The sequence below is a fragment of the Orbicella franksi genome, chromosome 4 (assembly GCF_964199315.1).
Source record: "Orbicella franksi chromosome 4, jaOrbFran1.1, whole genome shotgun sequence".
Taxonomy (NCBI): domain Eukaryota; kingdom Metazoa; phylum Cnidaria; class Anthozoa; order Scleractinia; family Merulinidae; genus Orbicella; species Orbicella franksi.
The window spans coordinates 4,730,464-4,750,787 of record NC_138148.1 but is presented as its reverse complement, the minus strand read 5'-3'; the positions used below and the strand labels follow the sequence as shown (position 1 = coordinate 4,750,787).

The window sequence follows — 20,324 nt, the reverse complement described above, 5'->3', positions numbered from 1 at the left end:
ATATGTAGGGGATGAATGAAATGTAGGCTGTGTAGGTATATGTGGGGGATTAATGAGAAGTGGATTCTGTAGGTATATGTAGGGGATTAATGAAATGCAGGCTGTGAGGGGATATTTTGGGGATGTTTAGGGGAGTGGTTGAGAAGAATACTTGATTATATATCCAGGAGGTATTGTTTTAAGAGAGATTAAGAGAAATCTGTATGTTACGGTGGAGTTAACTGGCCGCCCAACATCCGGGTGGTGTCGCATTTATAAAGCGAAAGAACAAAAGGCTTGGCTGTGAGCCAGTGAGAAAGCACTAACGTCATAGCCAAACTGGACAAACGAGTTTCTGACACCGGCTGGATTTGATTATTCAAAATGGCGGACATACCTTAATTTAAGGTTATAATATGCTAATTTGGCAAACATTCTTTACATGCACGCTTATGTTCTGAAACAGCTTTGTAATTTATGCTATATGAACAGTTATATATTAAAATACGCTTTCACCTTGTGTATCTTGAGTTACAGTAGCCAGATTAAGCCTTGATTGATGAGGTTCGTCTAAGGTTCTCTCTGCCATCTAATATTACATGTTGCAGCGAAAGTGTAGTTCACATTCGTAGACAACGTCTGCTGTCTATGAATACCTACGAGCGAAAACAACTTCCGGTTCCTCGCCGCTTAAAGCATCACAATTTTCAATGTTATTCCACCAGAAATCATTGTCTTTGCAACATTTTGATTTGAGGTCAATTAAGTGGCGAGATCCTCGAGAACTGGAAGCTATGGAAAGAGTAATACTGTAATAATTACTTGGTTTGGAGCGGAAAAGCCCCGAGTATCAACTCGTCACGTTCAAGGACGTTATTGATGACGATGGCCTTTAAGTGTTCAAAGCCTTAAGCTACAGTTGCAAACGATTGCCGTGTAGTAATGGGGAAGATGAAAAGGTATTGCATCGGCGAAGTGACGTAAACGAGATTGTTTCAACTTAAGGGAAAAACTTCCTACCGAAACGCTCGACATATTAAAACGTGGAGATCATATGGTGATTAGTAATAGTAATTGGACCGAGAGGAGTACAATTCAGGGAGTAATCATGCGAGTAATTTCAAGATTTGAAAATACGAGCAAGATTACTCCCTGAATTGTACTTCACGAGGTCCAGTTACTAGTTAATCGTATTTGTAACAAATTTCAGAATTAAAAATGTCTTTTGGGAAGTTCTTTTGAGCGAAAACGTCTGTAGCACTTTTCATAAGTTTTCAAAACTGTAGGAAACATTGCGAGGAAAGTCATTAAAGCGCGCGCATTCGACGTCAAAATCACTTGGGTATCCAATTATAGGTATCCAGTTACAAAAAGTTCAAATTGGATACCTGTAATTGGACACCCACGTGAACGCGCACCGATTACGTGACAAATAGGCGCGCAGAGAACCAATCATGATCGAGAATTTTGTTATAGATACGATTACAGATTAAATTAGGCATTTTTTCCAAACAATGCTTTTATGTCGTAGGTTCCATAACGCTCTTATTTACTGTGCTCACATTTTCTGTCTCTTGCTAATCAGTGAACAATAACTTATGCTTTTCTGCCGAGATGGTATGTTAACACAACTCGGGTAACGCTCTGGTAATGGGTTCGACTACGGTCACAGAGATGTTTTTCTTCTCTTTACGCCACGCTTTGAATTTAACGGCTTCTCATTTCATTTACTGAGTAAAAAAAAAAAAAACAGTATGCTGTCGACATCAAATTGCTGTTCCCAGCAGAGTGCAGGACGCACGTTACATTTGAACCTTATGAACCTTGTAAACGACCTAGCTCGTCACGAGTCTCCTCATAGCTCACTTCTTAGAGCGTCCGACTAAGGCTGAAGATGGTCATGGCTGTGGCGGATCTACAGGGGGCCCGGGGGGAGGCGCCCCCCTTATTAAGGGTAAAAAAAAGAAAAAATCGCAGAAGGACGAAAAGTCGGCAGAACAAGCAAAATAAAACCACCCCCCCCCCCCTCCCCCTCCCCCTACGCCCAAGGTCTGGATCCGCCAGTGCATGGGAACGACTCCCGCCGTGAATCGGCATGTTTTTTCATTTGCCGCATACCTGCAACTCCTTAATTTAACGTCTTTTCCACCCCTGATTTTTGTTAAGTCACTGTGACAATTTGACTATACTCTTTTATACTCCCACATGGAAAGAGGCACTTTGGGAGTGAGGTCTTGAGCCACAATTCAATCGTTTATTCTGTCACGCACCAATTCAACCAAAGAACAAACAACTTAAAGATTTATATTGAATCACTTAGTCAAACATAGTTTTTGTACACTGCAGCATGATTTAACTAAAACTTAAGTTTACTTAGTTGTTAAAATTTTAATCATCCGTTTGTTTTATTTTAAAAAATAATCAAACACAAAAACACAAAAAAGTAATTCTACAAATGTTATATAGTCTTGATACGTCTACAATTAAATTAAATATCAACTGCTTAACAGACATTTTTACATCAGCCTAAGCTTCATGATAAGAAGCAGGTGACTTCATCACAATATACTAGTTCAACATGTTACAAAGAGATGTTGAACCTTTTCCTGCATTAAATCAACTTTAATAAATTCCGATGAGTAAACGCTAAGGCGGATCTCAATCTGAATTGAACTTATCTTACGTATTGCTTTATCAGAGCATACCTTAAGTACATAAGCGACTGCTGTAAACTTCCCAAAGTAACGACCCTTGTTACTCTCAGAATTAGCAATTTTTGGGGCGCGCTACTTTCGCGAGCCCGTTACTTTCGGGAGCAAAAAACGTTATGTTAAGTTGATATAACTGAACTCTCTTACGCAATGAAAGAGAGTAATTCGTAAAAACAGTTCTTAAAACGTGAGATGAAATTCTTTGTTCCAGTTTAAATTTATGTTGCTGCCAATTGGGTAGACTCTTCGTGTCTGGACCGTGTTGTCCGTGTGGTCGGCAGGAAAGCAAGTCAGATACCGTAAATTACTACTTCGTGACGTATTGCTATCGAACTGCTACGTTATCTGCAAAATCTCAGTACGCTGGTCGAGTTTTTAATTTTAGTTTGAAGAAGCGTTCCTTTCAATACACTCCTGTTCAAAATGATATTAATTTTAAAAGAAGTTTCCTGTACTACTTTGCTGATACTAGATGAAAATTGTAGCTCAACATGAACTGATAAAGTACGAATATTCATTTTACAACGCTTCAGTCAGGGTATTTGCGATACCTTCCCTTAATTATCGCTTATATCGGGTTTTATTAATAACAGTCTCCTGATCTATACAACTGAACCTTAGTATCGCTATTTCAGACGGGAGGTTGGGAAGAGTGGACGGGTGGGAGTAGGCACGCCGCTACTTTAGGGAAGTTGTTGCTTTCTGTATTTTGCGGTCTTAGACAAACACATCCTCAAAGAAAATTTGTTATGATCACGTGGTTCTTGAGTTAATGACGATGACGATAACTTCGACTGGTTGCTTCCCAAACCATGCTTACCATTCTTGAAAGAAATTGATAATCACGTTGGCGAGTGAAATAATTAGTAGGTTCAGTTGAAATTGATAATCACGTTAGCGAGTAAAATAATTAGTAGGTTCAGTTGTTCTAAACGAACATTTACTACCAAAAACATAGCAACCCGTTGACAGACATGGTTTCAAAGTAACTTTATCAACCCAACATTCAAACTAAAATGTTCACAATGGCAAAAATAACGACTACCCCCAACCCAACCGCCGAAGCAGTTGTGCTCCTTTAAGTATTCCAATTCACTCGATCTAGTTCCTCAGTAATAGTTCTGACCCTCTCCTCAAGTTCTCAGGTTTGGTTGTTTGCTTCCTCTTCGTTAGGCGCCCGCTCGTTTCGATTGATGTTTACCACGTTTTCAAGGGTATCGACGTTCTTTTCATAGGTCGCAAGCTCCTTCTGAACTCTGACTTCCTCGTTGCCGTGTTGTCTTCGAAAGGCATTCATTTCCTTTTCAAGAACTTCTCATCTCTCCTTGTCTTCTCTCTGAAATGATGATATTGACCCTCCCTTCAAATTGCTTTCTTAGGTCGTCTACCTTCGATCTCTTCAGATTTTTTCCTTAGATCATTCTTACTTTCTTCGAAAGCTCATCTAAGTTCTGTAATTTAACCTTCAGTCTTCGGACTTCTTTTTAGACTGCCCGTTTACGGTATCTGGCGTCTCTTCAAATTCTTTCCTAAGATCATTCCTTTTTTCTTTAAAACCTGTATGTAAGTTTTGTAATTCTACCTTGAAAATTTGGATTTGTTTTTCAAGTTGCCCTTCACTGAACGGGATTTACTTTGTTTTCAGGGGCTTCACATCTCTCTTAGTTTTCTTTTTAAGCCGGTCATTGAATTGTTCCTCAAGACCATTCAGATCTCTAGTCGTCTTCGTCAGTTCTTCTTTAATAAACTTGATGTGTTGTCCTATGGAGGCCTGAAGGTATAACTCGCGTTTTTCTCGCGGCAACTGGAATAAATTGCTTTCATTTACTTACTCGGCTGATTCGTTTAATTGCTCAGTTGTTACTTCTATGTTATTTCTGAACATAATCACTTGCTTTGACCCAAAAGTTGATTTATTGCCATCTTTGTTTTGTAAATTATGATCGAAACATGCAAATATATCAGTGGACCACTCTGACTTTGTTTACTGAAATGCAGCTTGACGATCAAATCACCCGTTTAAGCCTTGGCCAAACGGACTCGCAAGTAGACCCAAGTTAAAACTTGGGTCTACTAACGACTCCGTTTGGCCAGGCCTTGCGTGCACTCGCGATGACTTACGATAACTTGCGCTCCTTTTGGTCGAGATCAAACTTGCACGCAAGTCCAAGCACGTTTTTCACCGTCTGGCCACCCAACCGAAGTCAACGCAAGTCGAGTGACATCCATTAACCATTTATTAGTCAATTAGCAAGTTTAACTCGCGGCTACTTGCGAATCGGTTTGGCCAGGGCTTAAATTATGTTCGCTTGTTACGGAGGTTCGATTTTTCAAGGTCGTTCGCGCCTATTTTTACTTCGCATTCCTACTGAGCATGTAATTCATGTCGCAAAGCAACGCTTCGTCATAATCAAGCTCGCGCGCCAAGGAAGAAATCTAAGAAAGTACTGGGTTTGGCACCAGGGGCACTTACTTTGCCTGAAATCTACTCTCTTAAATGGTCGGTAACCCTCTCTTTTCTTTTCATAGATTACTCCCTTTACTGATTGTCTCCACTTTAAAAATTTTGTACGTGAGAATTTAAGAATATTACACCTTTTCTGCTCTCTTTGAATGTGGACGGCCAAGGCTAATATGTATTATTTTTCAAGGTCAATTATACATCAAGGAACGACATCAGCTGCCAAAGTTCACTTAATATACTTAGTTCAGTTGAATTGGTACGTTTACCTGACCTAAATTTCTCTAATGTAGCTTCTTTAATTGCTGATATTCGTATAGTCTTTGCATGGTCTTCAATGCGCCTTTTCTCGTAAACGAGCGCGGTAACCTTTCTTTTACTTCTTGGCAAAAGTTGATCTTTGTCTTACTGCGTGCCAAGTTTTATGAACATGTGTATGTGGGAACATTTTGAGCGCGAATGTCCTTAAATCAACAAACAAATATGATAAATGGAACATAAACCGATAGCATCTGTTGCCATGGCAATGGAGAAAGGGACTCGAAAAATCCTCTAAAAAACACCCCAGTATTTTCTATGGTATGTTATAAAATAATTATGTCACTCTTTCGAGTGGTATACCACAGAATTAACCACTTGTTGTCTTTTCTTGATATAGACACTCGCCTAGTTAAGGGCTCCTGTGTATACAAGTGATTGGTATTCAGTCAGTCAGTCAGTCAGTCAGTAACTTTATTATCGGGTCAAATTCTTCTAGCCGACCACAAGTGGTCTACTAATCGGGGACACTTAAAATTACAATAAAATCTAAATTTACACTAAGATATTGAGTACTGGTGTATAAATATATAACGATATCACTAAATTGAATTACAATGAAATTTTTACCTAAAATTTATGGCTGAAATTAATTGGTACATTATTCAATAATAATGAAAATAACGATGAAACTCTCGTTAATTGAAAATTACAAAGGTACCAGTTTGTGCAGCGGCCATCAGTAATTAATGTAGCCAGGTTCTCCCTCCTGATATTTGCTTTAAATGCTGATAAGGAAGTTATGGCCCTGTTCCGCACATTGTTCTTCTCTAAGACAGCAACACGTGACCCTTTAGTGTAGATGGCAAGTAAAATTGGAGTCACGTGAGGGGCAACTTGTTCACAGCTCTTCTATTATTTCTTACAATAGCCAAGGACGTAAACAAACTAAGATCGCAAGGGCCTAAACGAGCACGAATGCAAGGGGTGTTCTCGTGCACTCTCTTTGCTCACTTTTTACTGAGAAAAAGGAAAAGGCTGTGGACAGCTCCTTCATTGATTCTCCTCTTACATGTACTAATCAAGATTACTAGAATTCAACTAGTATACTAATGCAAATGCTGCAATCTGATTGGCTGAGCTACTTGTACACTATTAAATCAATCATTCAATCAACCTTTATTTAAAACAAGAAATCTATCATAAAAATGGTCTTCGTAGGAGTCGTGTAGAAAATTACAAAGAATAAATTAACTGTATTAGCAGGAATGCGTTAACTAACATTACATTACTAAACTAAGGAATAATTAACTAGCCTACATTATCTTTGTAATAAATCTTTCTCCAATTCATAGAGCACTAAAAATAATCTTTCCAATTCAGTGAGGTTTTGAACAGTTTTAAACTAGGCAGCTGTCTGATTTCCGAGGGAATCTTGTTCCACAGAACAGATCCTCTGTAGTGTGGGCTACCTTTGCACATTCCGTTCTTAGTCTGGGGGCATAGCAATTTATCTCAGAGTTTATAAGATTGTATCCATGTACAATTGAGACATTGGTAAAAATCCGTCTCAGGTACGATGGGGAAAGATTATTACGGATTTTATGCATAATCATAGCCAGTTGTTTGAATCTTTTGTTTTCCAAACTTTCTCAGAAAAGTTCATCCAACAAAATACTTAGGCGAGTTTCGTAATTTGCAAAGGTGAGAATTCTGGCAGCCCTATTTTGCAGTTTTTGAATTCTGTCTGATAGTCCCTTGCCGATATTGCCCGATACAGTGCTACAGTAATTGAGATAAGACATAACAAGTGCTTTATACATGTTCATTTTAGTATCAAATGATACAGTAGTGCTTACACTCTTTAAGATTGCAAGGAAGGCCAGCGGAAATTTTCTTTGAGGTAGCATTTATGTGTGAGCGCCAATTGAGAGATTCGTCAATGTGAACTCCAAGAGTTTTATGTTTGGTTATACTGTCTAGTGGTGTATTATGGACTTTGACTGTAGAATCATTATGTATTTGGGATAACTTGAATTTACTCCCTAGAGCATGCACTTAGTATTCTTGACATTTAGAGTTAATTCAGTTGCATGTTTGCTGTCAGCCATGACCGGATTAAATTCATAGCATAATTTATTTTTGTGTTCAAGGACATACGGGTCTTCCGCAGATGAGGTAAGTGTCGTATCATCTGCATACATTCTGGGTTTTGAAAACAAATTACATGACGGAAGATCGTTAATGTCAATAGTAAACAGCAGAGGTTCTGAGACAGAGCCCTGTGGAATAGCAGCTATCACATTACAGAAATCAGATTGAGCTCCATCAATAAAGGTTTGCTGCTTTCGGTCAAATAAGTAGGACCGAAACCATTAATAAGAGAAAGACAATCGACCCCATAGAGTTTAAGCTTTTCTTATAGAATATAGCATGGTCCATGGAGTCAAAGACTTTTTTCAAAGCTAGAAATATCACACCATTAAGGTGTTTGTTATCAATCTTCCAAAGCCATTCGTTGCTCACCTCATGTAAAGCTGTTTCAGTAGAAAACATGGGTCTGAAACCAGACTGTGATTCGGTTAATAAATAGTTATTATTTAAATATTCATAGAGTTGGTTAAAGCTTAGAACGACTACTAGATTTATACTAAAACAATTAGATAATTCGCTCTCGATTTCTATGCGTGATAGTTGACTCAGGCGGCGCCTTCGGCAACTATCACGCGTTAGAAATCTCGAGTTCATAATCTAATTGTTAATTAGTAGAATTCTACTAGTATACTAATGCAAAAGCTGTAATCTGATTTGCTGAGCCATTGAACACTATCAGCCATTATTATGCAGTGGCTGGAGGTCGTCTAGCAAATGGCGACGTTCTTTTCGTTTTTCCAAAGCTTTGGAGGAAAATTTTGATGCAAATGAATAATTTAATTCCTGAGAAGTCAAAATGAAGGAAATTTTCGGTTTCTTAACATTTGAAAAAGTTGAAATTATTGGAAAAACTGATGTGCGCGCGCACACAACTTCAATTTTAAATGGCAATTCAATCCGAGCGACCTTTTTCAGGCCCAAAGTCTAATAATACGTCAAGAAATAATTGGAAACTGTTATTTGAAGTAAATTTTAGTATGAATTCTACTAAAACAATTAGATTATTCGCTCTCGATTTCTATGAGGTGATAGTTGATTCGGCCTTCGGCCTCATCAACTATCACCTCCTAGAAATCTCGCGCTCATAATCTAATTGTTAATTAGATTTTGATTATGAGCTCGAGATTTCTATATGAGGTGATACCATAAACTGCCTCTCATAAGCCCGGGGCTTCAACAACTTCGTGAGGGCATTTAAATGGCCTTATAAACGGAGGGGCTTACATCCGAGGGGGCTTATAACCGGAATAAGTATATCGTTTCGAAACGAGTTATAGTTGCACATGTTGATTGAAATGGGTTTTTCATTTACCGTGTAACTACAGCTTTAAAACATCAAAAATTCATAATAAAACGAATTCAAAACAAGGAAAGCTAGACGGGGACTTATAACTGGGGGGCTTATGAGAGGATGTATTTTTTTGTTCACAAGAAGATGGACCTATAACCGGAGGGCTTATAAGCGGTAGTTTACGATAATTCATTCGGTCTTCGGCCTCAGCAACTATCACCTCATGGAAATCTCGAGCTCATAATCTAATTGTTAAGTAGCGATAAAAAAGGCAAATGGTAGAGCGGACGTACACGTTTTAAGGATGTAGACAACAGCAACGGGAAACGTATAACTTAATCATCCAGTGTTTTATTCTCCACAATTCACTTTTCAAAGCCTCATACCAGGAAAAAAGCTCTTAATTGGTGGATAGCGATTTGCAAAGTCATTGAACAAACCTTGCTTTTTTCATTTATAATTAACATACGCTTTGTTAGCTTGTTTTCCTCCACCCTTATCCTACGATAGAGTGAATTATTTCGTGGGAACGGAGCGCGGGTACGCACAAAAGGTTTGTTTGGTCTGAACCAAGGCAACAAGACAAGAAACTGACTGTAAATGAAACAAAACCCATTTTGGGCAAATGCTCTTAAACGTAATTTCTCTGTTTCTTCGGCCGAGACCCGCTCAGAGATGGAAGCGAGGGAAGTTAAAAAGGGTTAAGGGCCGACCTTAACCTGAAGAAACAGTGTGTCATCCAGAATATAGCGCCTTGAATGAAGTTTCTCGTGAGTTATGAATTCAGGAAATCCCCGCCCTTTGTTCTCTCCTCCTATAGGTCTGTCATAGTTACTTTTTAGTGAATTGCCTGTTAACTTCCTGATAACGTTCTGCCGTTCGACTGGATCTTCTTGTTGATCGATCAATGTAAACTTCACTTCCTTTTTGAAAGGCCAGGTTAATATGGTGTCATATTCACCTTTCATGACAATGATGAACACTGATAGGTGAGTATTCTTTCCGCGCCCATCACCATTGGGAACAATTGACAGTCTTAGCTTGTAGCCATACCTCTCTGTGTAGAATGGAGTAGAAGCTAGTCGGTGTCTACCAGCAGTTGCTTGTCGCAAATTTTCGATAAAATTGTCAACCTTCCAAAGAAACGCCCTTGGGAATTCCAACGATTCATTTCTTGCCATCACTATTTCCTCATTGATATTTCTTTCTTCAAACCGTCTCTGGAGGTTGTCGAGTTTCTTCATCAGTCGTGTTGTCGTCTCTTGCGTGTCATTTAGCTTAGCCTGTGTTGTATTTAATTTTACTTCTGTATCATTTAACTTAACACAGGCTAAGTCAAGATGGAGTTTCATAGCAGACTGAACATGGAATTCCACTTGCCTTCGTTGAACCTATAAGGAAAGCTGAACATTCGTTTCTGAACAATCTTACAAAATAAGCCAAGGAGTGCAGAGATTACAAGCTAGCAATGAATATTTCATACCAAGAGACCTTCGCGATAATCTCTTGTTCATACCCATACCATGCACATGAAAGAATTTCATTTCTCTAGTTACAAACGAGCTTAAACAAATCTATCCATACAATAATGTGATCAGTTAAATTCAAAAGATAATATATCGCCCTTTGGCTTTCTAATCCCAGTCTGTTAGTCTGTTAATGATTAGCCTTCTTTGCTGCCGCTCACGCCGGACTCAGAGGGAGTCACACAACGCTCCCCGTGGAGCGTTGTGTGAGTCTTCTACGCTGCCGTCCAGTTCTTTCGCAATTCTATCTGCGCGTTTAACGATCGAATAAAACTACGCGATGGGAACAGTTTATTATATACTGATAAACGGGAAAATAGCAGTATACATAGCAGCTGCGAAGTGACCTGTTCTCATTGAGTACACGCCTTTGTTTCACATCCCATCTTTTCATAAGGGCAGGAGATTATGGTCAATGGACAATCGTGGTCAGTGTGATTTAGAGTCTGAAAAAAAAAAACCATCATATTTTTTAGCATAAAAAGAATTAACGCACAGTCGAACAAACCATCACGCGAGCTAAGGAACGAGCATATACTGCATGAAGACTTCTCTAATCAAGATTGAGCATGTCGCGTGCCACTTTTAAAATGATAAACAAATATTACCTTACTTTGACAAGAGATTACAGGGTAGTCGGAGCCGGAGGGGCCAAGGGCCTTAGCCCCCACCCCCCTCCAATTTCAAACCAAAAATACATAAAATAATAATTTTAGAAATATCTCCAGACACCCTACAAGTCGCTTGTAAGCTCCACGCCTCAATTTCCTATGTGAGACACGCCTTCAGAGCGTCTGCGTGGTAGTTGTTGCCATCAAAACAAATATGCAGTCCAAGGTGATGAATACAGCCACCATGCAGACGCTCTGCAGGCGCATCTCATAGAGGGAATTAGCTATTCAGCTCATCGAGCACTTCAAGCCGTAAGCCTAAAACTTGAACAGTAGGTTAGACTGATAACGGAAGTCAATTAACCGGAAAGGAAAAATTGGAAGTCTTACCATTTCCCTTGGAACTGAGACCCCACAACTGTTAGGACACGTTACTGGGAACTTGCTGCACTGTCCAATATACTCCTGCAAGAGAACATTGCTAACGACATCTCAAATAAATTTAGCGTTAACTTAGTTAGGGACGGACCATGAGAAAGGTGATCGGGGGGTGAAGGATTTTTCGCTCGCATGACTGTTTTTTTTTTTTTTTTTTTAGCCTGTTGAATGCGCAAGATATTTTCTGCTCAGCTGCAAGCCCTCCTTTTGTTTTTCTTTCTTTCTTTTTTTTTTTTTTTCAGTCTGTTTCCTACCATATTTACCTGCGCGTGGCGCGTTTGCTCTGGGCCTCTATGCGGTGATCTTCCCTTCGTGTTGACCTTTATGCCTGCGCCTAGGTCTTTGAGGAATTCTTCGCAACTGAGCACTTGCTCTGACACAATTCTCCATACAGCAGCCGTTTAGGCAGTCGACTGTCTGACATTCAGACATGCTCAGCCCATTTCGCTTGTGCTTCAGGAGGTTGTGGACACAGGATGCTGATCCGTTACAGAACCTCCGTGTCTAGGATTTTATCCAGCCACCTGATGTGGGGGAGTCTGCGGAGGCAGCTCAAGGGAAAGTTGTTAAGCTGTTTAGCGTGCCTTTTGAATTAATGCAAGGGTTAATAGAACAGCTTTTCCAAAATGTACAGTGGGAGACGAGGAAGCCATTTGGAGTGGAAAGTGAGAATGATCCCACTGAGCTGTTTACAGAAGTATTGGTTTTATCGTCAGTGTAATTTACTCTTTATAATTGCATTCTTAACGTACGTCTCGCAGAGAAATACAGATTTTTCTCGGATATCTCGCCACGAGTCAAGAGTGCTGCAGAATAGATCAAGGAAGTTTTCACTTCATATGAGTTTCCTGTCGATCAATGTAGTGACGACGTTTGGTAGCAGTGCTGAACAGCAGTGTAAAGGAAAAAGAAAAAGAAATTCACGAAAAGAAATAAAAAAGAAAGTATAATAGGACAAGAAATCAACACCAACGCAGTCCACCCAGTCCACTGAGAAAGAGGAAGGAGTAGTTCCAGGGGATGAAGACAGTGATGAAAGGACTACGTATGGGGAACTAGAATTGAAAAAGGTCCAGGGCCGTAGCTAGCATGAGGCAAGACGACTCAGCCAGTTGCCTCATATACTAGGATTTTGTTCCAAAATTAAAAAAAAAAGTACTTGTGATTAGGTCACAAAATCTAATAACCCAGGTAAGAAGACAGGATTTAGAAAAAAGACAAATTATTTAGGAGGGCCATTTGCTCCCAGTGATGCTATAAAGGCTGGCTCACATCAGTGCATAAGCATAAGCAACAAACGCCGGTAAAGTAAGATGCTGATGATTAGCGCCTTTATTTTGTTAAAAATCTCACTGCACCTGTGAAGGAGCGAAGGAGTGAATCCCACTATCCATACCCACAACTTGAAAAATAATATTTTCCAAGTTAAAACTGGATAAAATTGGGTGCCAGTTTGTTTTGAACTGACGGGCAGCATTCCCAAATTCAATTTTTCTCGGCCTGCATTGGGAGCTAAAGAATTAATGACTTATTCTTAACTGTATTCAAAATGTCATCTTGCTGTAATTACTCTTTGGCAACTTTATTTTTCGATGTGTTACTCAAACATTCAGTATATTGTTGCAATATTTATCACACTTTTTTTTTTATAGTTGAGGTCGAAGAGTTGACAAAAGTATGAGATTCAAAACAAACACAGTGGCATTATATGAATGGGATCGGGTGGCAAAACACTGGAAAATTTCTCAATAACACCACCGTTTTGAGCACTTTAATTTGTAATTTGGCCGAGTTATAATTAGACTAGTTTGATGGCAAAAATGCGACCCTTCTTCTGCATGATTTTTTTTCTCCTTGGGGTTTCTCTTTGCAGGAATTTTTTTCCTGTCATTTTCCCTTGCTCGATTTTTTTTTGTTTTTTCCCCACCCCAATTACTTTTCTGATGGTCCGTACCTTAGTTGACCGCTACCCTGGCCTCATTCGTTTTGTTCGGATTCCAGAGTATCTTTCAACACTATTCTTTGTAATGTAGTGAATGTAGCTTTCAATAAGCACCATATAATGACAAACGTGTCCACAATCTACCAGAGGGCAGGTATGGTTTAAGTAAACCATAACAACGGCTAAACTCGGTGGCGTAAAAGTTGTTTTGTATTGAATAACATGGAACGGTTTCGTGACGAAATTTTAAAAAAAAAAAAAGATTTTTCCCAATTTTTTTGATGCAGCATGCAGCTGATAGCTAGAAAATACGTGCTTCACTTTTCTTTCGTTAACAATGCATTATTTTGTGTTACGACAATAACGCCTATTATCTTATCAAATCATATTTTACCGTCATCTTGCCCTCTGGGTGTAGCTCACTGCAATGATCACATTCTAGGATTCTCCATGGGCAAGTTGTCGTCACGTGTTTCTCACGATTTATTCTTTGTACCATCCAGAGACAGTTTTCGTTGGAACAGATGACCAGATAAAAAAGACAAGATGCCAAGTGAACCTGTTACACGAATGAAATATGCGCTTCAGCTGTTTTAGTTTATTTTTAGACCAGAGCATTCAGTTTAGGAATAGTTCAGTAGATCACTAGACTAAAGACCTCCTCAAAATGATGTGAAATATTGACCAAGTTCATTAATTCACAGAATTGCCGATAGTACATCTGCGAATACTTTACTTCGCATTGAGACAAATATTGTACAGGATCAGGAACCATAATCGGGGACGGAGACCGAAAGTCTTGAGATCCGCGCGCACCTATGATATGGGACAATTTTTCTATTTTTAGAACAAATTGCGCCATCCTGACGTCATATATCCGCGCGGATCCACGCACATGTCGGGGGCTCTCGCGTGGATGTTGTCACGTTGCGTGATCAAATGGTGATAGTTGAGTGACCTTGCGATATTATCTTGCGTATTTTTCACAGCGATGGCAAGGACTAAGGCAGGGAATACGAACCAGGGCGCTTATATGTAGTTTTATGCTCTGAGCTAACGGAAAAGGTGGGTTTTCAGGGTCGAAAACAAGACTTCAATCTCGCGCTGGGAATGAATAACAAGATCTGCTCGCGCTAGTTGTACTTACGCGTATGTTTTTGCCTTCGCTCTGACTTAAGAATATAGCAAGAAAACTCTCTACTCTGGTATCGAGTTAATTTGTGAGTTTCTCAGACAATGGTTAATCATAACCAAAACCTGTTTTGATGGTTTCTTATTGTTTCTGCTTGTTTGGTGAGTTTGCAAATGTTTTTGAAAGGAAAGTCTGACGCGTACAATTAGCTCATTTGCATAGTGCAGCTCGTGCACTTTCAAGTCCGAGTCGGTGTTTTCAATTGTCAACAAATCTTGACAAAGATTTCTTTCGTTATCTTTTGTGCTGAGATGCTGCAACAAATTTCACGAACGCAAAGAAGGCTACTAACATCATGTGTGTTTCTTCAACATAAGCATAGTAAAGTTTTACACTGCGAAAATGAAAATAGACAAGGAGTTTTGACAAGTCGATCAACAAAATCGAAACCGTTGTTCGAAGTTGATTAAAGAAAGCGTCATCGTAACTTTGCTGATTATTTCTGCTTTATTCACATATTTTCAGCTTAGCTTTTAATATGTTCTCAAACATTTATCAATCTTAAACATATTTAAAAACTATAGAGTTATTGTTTGAGTTCGATGTACGCTTTCACACGAAAGTGCGGCGGAAGTACAATTTGTCATGTTTACTGACTGTACAAAACACGCATCGGCGGGCGCTCTCATTCATCGACAACAGAGAATTTACTGGATTTTTACACGAATAAAACTGATCAGTATCTATGGACGTAAAGTTATTGGGCCTTGATGAAACATCAAGCGTTGCTTACAATTCAGGCGAAACTCAAACTGACCAAACTAGCAATTATTTTGTTTTACCTTTCAGTCGCGATAGACTGGCAAATTCCTCGCAAGCGTGCGGCAAGAGGAGCTCGGAAACTATGAAGTCCTGAAGCTCTGCTATATCTAAATATATTCAGCTAGTTTTTTGCTGTGCAATGGAAAAGCTGTTAATCTTCAACATATGTGAAATTTAAAGTGGAGTAATGTACAGCTCATGTAAAAGAAGCATCCGTCGGAAGACAACTTGGTCAGCGCGATATATATCAGTTTAAAGCGGAACATACCTAAATTCGACACAGTCTTACTTCACTCAAACTGGAGCAGCTTACGACGAAAATACTTAAGAAAAATTCCAACAGACGTAAACGCGTTGAGTCGTGAGCCAAAAACATGAAAAATTTCGGGAATTTCGGGCGCCATTTCCCCCGCGCGACATCCGCAAAAATCCTCGCAGCATGTACGCGCGTGTGCCGCAGGCGATGGCGCAATTTGTTCTAAAAATAGAATTATTGTCCCACATCATGGGGACAACCGCAATACTAGAAATGGCGCGCGCTTACGGTCTCCTTCCCCGATTATGGCTCCTGACAGGACAAGTCTTATTTTTATTTAGTGGTCACCTTGAAACTCGTCTATCACGGAGCTATTAATTACAAAACGCTTTTTACCTCTTTGTTTCTCAGTTCACCAGTCCAGTCACAACCTTCGCTTGGACATCTGATGGGTAAAGAAAGTATCTTCCGTTCTGTCGCTTTGTCAGGGAAAACATCCTGAAATACGGGGAGAAATAACCATAACGCACTCGAGCACTCAAGGCGTCTCAGTAAAAGTTTCAACCGGGGATTTCCTATGCTATAAAGCTCTATAAATGAAAAGACAAGGAACGAACCATGCTTTATTCGAGCTACTGATCTAGGAGAACAGATAGGGTAAGATACAGACTATTTGCAAACAATGAAAGTTTGCAAGCACTTATTTTAGATCTAGGTATATGTCAAAGAGATATCAAGAAGGGGCAGAAGTCCATAACAGACATTTCCATATCTGACCCTGGGTCACATGTTAACATGCTTCAAGTTCTTATTTACCCGATCTCGGTCCAAACCCTCCCAGTCGGCACGACAAGTTAAATGCTGGTCTTGAACTCCCTGCCTACAAAAAAATGATTTATAAATGGAACATAAATTACAGGCTTTCCAAGTAAGATAAAATTCTTTTAAAAATAAACTTTCGTCCAGGCTGATAACCTTGATTACTACCGATAATAGTTGCTTAGTGATTTTAACAAATCAAGTTTAACCACCTTACTAGCATGAGAAATAATTGCTTAAATAGCCACCATAATCAAGGTCTTAAAGGGTTTTAGGGTTCCAGAGCTCCGGGCCTAAAACCTGACAGTGGTTCCAGGGCTCCAAAGCCAACGACGTGGGGCTCTGAGGCTCCGCGGCACCTACTTTAAGGCTCCGAGCTCCATTGCTACGACTGTCGTCAGTAGAAGACTACAATCCCAATTTTTACCAAAAATGAAATTGGGGAACAAATGGAATTAAAGATTCAGCGCTTTCCATCTTCCTTTTATCTTTTGTACAAGAGAAAACAGAAAATGTAATAAATGGTGGAAAAACTAGTCATGTGGCCATTAATATTCCTGCTGCCGTTTACCCGTTTCTAGAAAGGAAAACAATGGAAGTTTAAATAAGTGCATCTCGAGAACTGAGAGAAAATTTGCTTGATTCAGCGGCGTGCTTATACAAACTAGGGGCTCAAGAATTATTTGGACAGAAATAATAATCCACACCCATAATGATAGGGCGTAATGACCGTATATACCCGCAAAAGGGGGGTATCGTCGGAAATCTAGGAAAATGTAATATTTCTATGTTTAATGTAGAGCCGTAGATAGTAAAAGGCAAACTTGGGCACTTGCCCCGCCCAGCCAATTTTTTTTTTTTTTTTTTTTCGTTTTTGTTGTTTAGAGTCATCATAAACACCCTGAAAAAAAGGCTAAGGAGAGAATTAATCGTGGACATTGCCTCAGTTGAAACCGCCTGTTACCTCCCTCAATGAGGTAGCCAAAAAACATTCATGAATTGATCAAAGTTTGCTTTTTTTGATAAGATGACTTTGCCTTGAGAACAATTGAATTGAAACTGTGAGTTTCAAATACTCATTATGAATCACGGGGTGCAAATGTGTGGCTGACCCTTTAATCCAATATAATAATATGGGAGTCCTAGTAAGTGTTTTGATTAAATTGAATACTAGCCGTTTGCACGGTTTAAAACTTCAGTAAACAAAGAAACAATATTGAATTAAATAACCTAAAAGTAACCTAAAGCTTCGGCTTTACGTTACTTTTTGTTTGTTAGTGAACGCAAAAAGAACAAAATCGATCAAAAGAATTGCAGCTCAACGCAAAGAAAAGCGTCGTTTAAAGCAGGAAGCCAGACATTTAAAATCAATTATGACCTGATCTGGCATGTGATCGAGTTCATCAAATGAAAACATTTGCGTGAACCTAAAGACTGAACATTAACAAATCACAGACTCAGGAATGAATGTAAATTACCTAATTGATATCTTTCTCATCTTTCTGTTGATCAGATTTGACATGGTAAGCTAAGCAAGCCCTGTTTAAACTTGCGATAAGCGCGCCACGGCATACAAGCTCATACAGTGATTCATTATAGTGCCGGGATAAGCGGACAATTCAGTTGAGTCCACACAATCAGCTCAGGATCGCAAGCACAAACACTAAATCAAAAGCCATTCAAGTCTGTGCTTTCTTTTACATCTCGCGGACTTTTGAGTACTCTTTATGGTGCTAAAGCTTATGCTTGCACCTCTAGTGAAAACTAGGCCAGACGAAAGCTATTCAGACGTTAAAGTATAATGAAACTGTAGGCTATCAATGTAATAACCCATTTAATGCCGCACCTTCTAAAATGTTCCTCGAGACATTCTTCGCAAAACCTGTGTCCGCATCTTGTTAAAACAGCTTTCTTGAGCGGCAAATGACATATCAAACAGAGATTTTCATCTTCAACTGCATTCGCGAAGTCCTCGTCGAAACCCGAAGGTAGCCGATTTCTTGGAGCTTCCGCCATGTTGTAAATATGCCCTCGAAAGTGAAAGCTTCCTGGGGTCAAACTAAAACTTACGTAAATTAAAACCTAAAGTCTTATCTTGAATATACCTGGGATTGTGTGACCGTCTCACGCAAGTTGTTTCTCAAGTGTTGGTAAACTGCTACATAACTCTCCCCTTGCATAGTTAATAGAGGGGAATGGTTATGAAACCCGACAAAGTGCTTTGTTGTGTGTTTTTGTTCGCTTTTTTGGCCTTGACGGTGAACAAAACACAATAGTTGTTTACTCCGTAGTGAGGAACTAACCAATAGAAAAGTGTTGGTTACGTAATTCATGCATAGTGCATGAGCACAAAACAAAAGATTGTGCACTGTCGTGAACCTTCCAACATATACTATTGGATGAGAACCTGTGAAAAACCTGTGAAAAACCTATGAATTATCCTGTGAAAAACCTGTGAAATACTAATTTTCATGTGTTTTTTCAAAGGTTTTTCACAGGTTTTTCACAGGGCGTGAAATTTTAAAAATCTGTGAACAGGGCACTTTTCACAGGGTCAAAACCTGTGAAAAAACCTGTGAAAAAGAATCTTGTTCTGGAACTTTTTCACAGGTTTTTCCACAGGGTCTAAAATCTCAAAACCTGTGAACAGGGCACTTTTCACATGGTCACAACCTGTGAAAAAACCTGTGAAAAAAACCCTGTGTAGTACAACCCGTGAAAAAACCTGTGAAAGATAATTTTGTCTTTGAGCTTGTTCATAGCTACACAAGTGTCTAAAATTTCAAAATTGTGATTGTAATAATCTGTGGGACATTTACCATAATGTTAAAACCTGTGAAATACAACCTGCGAAAAAGAATTTTGTTTCAGTGGAGCTTTTTCACAGGGACTGAGGAATACATTTCACATGTTAAAAATGCAAATTAACCAACAGTTTGTTCTCATTTGCTGCAGAAGCATAATTTGATTACATGTTAATTTTATACCTATTTTGCAGTGCTATTCCAATAAGAGACTATATGCTGCTGTTGAATTTGTGTACAATTAGAACATAAATTTCACATTATTTTGGCTTTGATTTACCACAGTTTTGAATTGATGGCAAATCTACAACTTTCACACAAGAAAAATGTTCTGTAGATTTGCCCACCAAATCAAAATTAGATTTCAAAGCAGGGACAAATCTAGGCAAAATTCTATCATTGGAACACATTAAACATGTTAAAAATGCAGATTTCTGAACAGTTTATTCACATTCGCTGAAGAAGCAACATAAATTATAAATATGTTAATTTTATACCCATTTTGCATCGCTATTCAAATAAGAGACTATATGCTTGTCAGTTACAATCGCATTTGCCCTATAATCTAAGGGAAAATGTGTTAAATATTTGCACTTGTGTTGCTTTGCTTTCACCAAGAATTTTGCATGATTATTTTCGCAATCTAACAGGTAAGTCATTTTGGTAAATTGTTTCATCCTGGTTGTTTTACAGATGTCACCTGAATTTCAGAACACTCCTTCCTTCTAACTTAACTCAGTACTGATATGTAAAGTTGAAACCGCTGCTTTCTCTAACTTGGTTATCTTCAATCACCCACTTAATGTTGAACAAAGTGCAAACTTCTGTCAACTAATTTTTTTAACGTTCCTAGAACGAAACAAAACAAAAGAAAATTAGTAGCATTTATATTTACTGTACATGTTTGTCTGCATCCTTAGGCACATGATACTTTCAGTCATGCCATGCAAATGTATGCACATGCTATGTCACAATTCAAGCAGGCGGGCTGAGAATAAAAACTGGAAGCTAATTTCCTCATGTGTGGCATTTGCAATACATTATCTTGCCTATTTTATGTCTTTTAGTAAGTCAGCTTGAAAGTAATGTAGCCATTTACATGTATCAGACGGACGAGTGG

General features: G+C 38.9%; 2 protein-coding genes across 2 annotated transcripts in view; both read right to left on the bottom strand.

The window, feature by feature from the left end:
* Positions 1 to 20,324, bottom strand: part of LOC145484217 (TNF receptor-associated factor 6-like) — a 204,127-nt gene that overhangs the window by 94,252 nt on the left and 89,551 nt on the right. The window lies entirely within an intron of this gene.
* LOC145484243 (TNF receptor-associated factor 4-like) lies at positions 8,528 to 18,561 on the bottom strand. Its single transcript, XM_081462884.1, has 7 exons — positions 18,247 to 18,561; positions 16,398 to 16,461; positions 15,978 to 16,079; positions 13,766 to 13,930; positions 11,382 to 11,456; positions 10,749 to 10,826; positions 8,528 to 10,245 (listed from the first exon to the last, which is right to left on the bottom strand). The coding sequence occupies exons 1-7, from the start codon at positions 18,414 to 18,416 to the stop codon at positions 9,556 to 9,558; spliced, it is 1,344 nt and encodes a 447-aa protein (XP_081319010.1). The 5' UTR covers positions 18,417 to 18,561; the 3' UTR covers positions 8,528 to 9,555.

Excerpts from the sequence above, each read along its gene's own strand:
- LOC145484243 (XM_081462884.1), bottom strand. The coding sequence starts at position 18,416 with ATGGCGGAAGCTCCAAGAAATCGGCTACCTTCGGGTTTCGACGAGGAC. Across the intron at positions 13,931-15,977 it reads GTGAACTGAGAAACAAAGAG|GTTCACTTGGCATCTTGTCT; the intron begins GTAAAAAGCGTT and ends TTCGTGTAACAG. Across the intron at positions 10,246-10,748 it reads AGATGGGATGTGAAACAAAG|GTTCAACGAAGGCAAGTGGA; the intron begins GCGTGTACTCAA and ends CTTTCCTTATAG.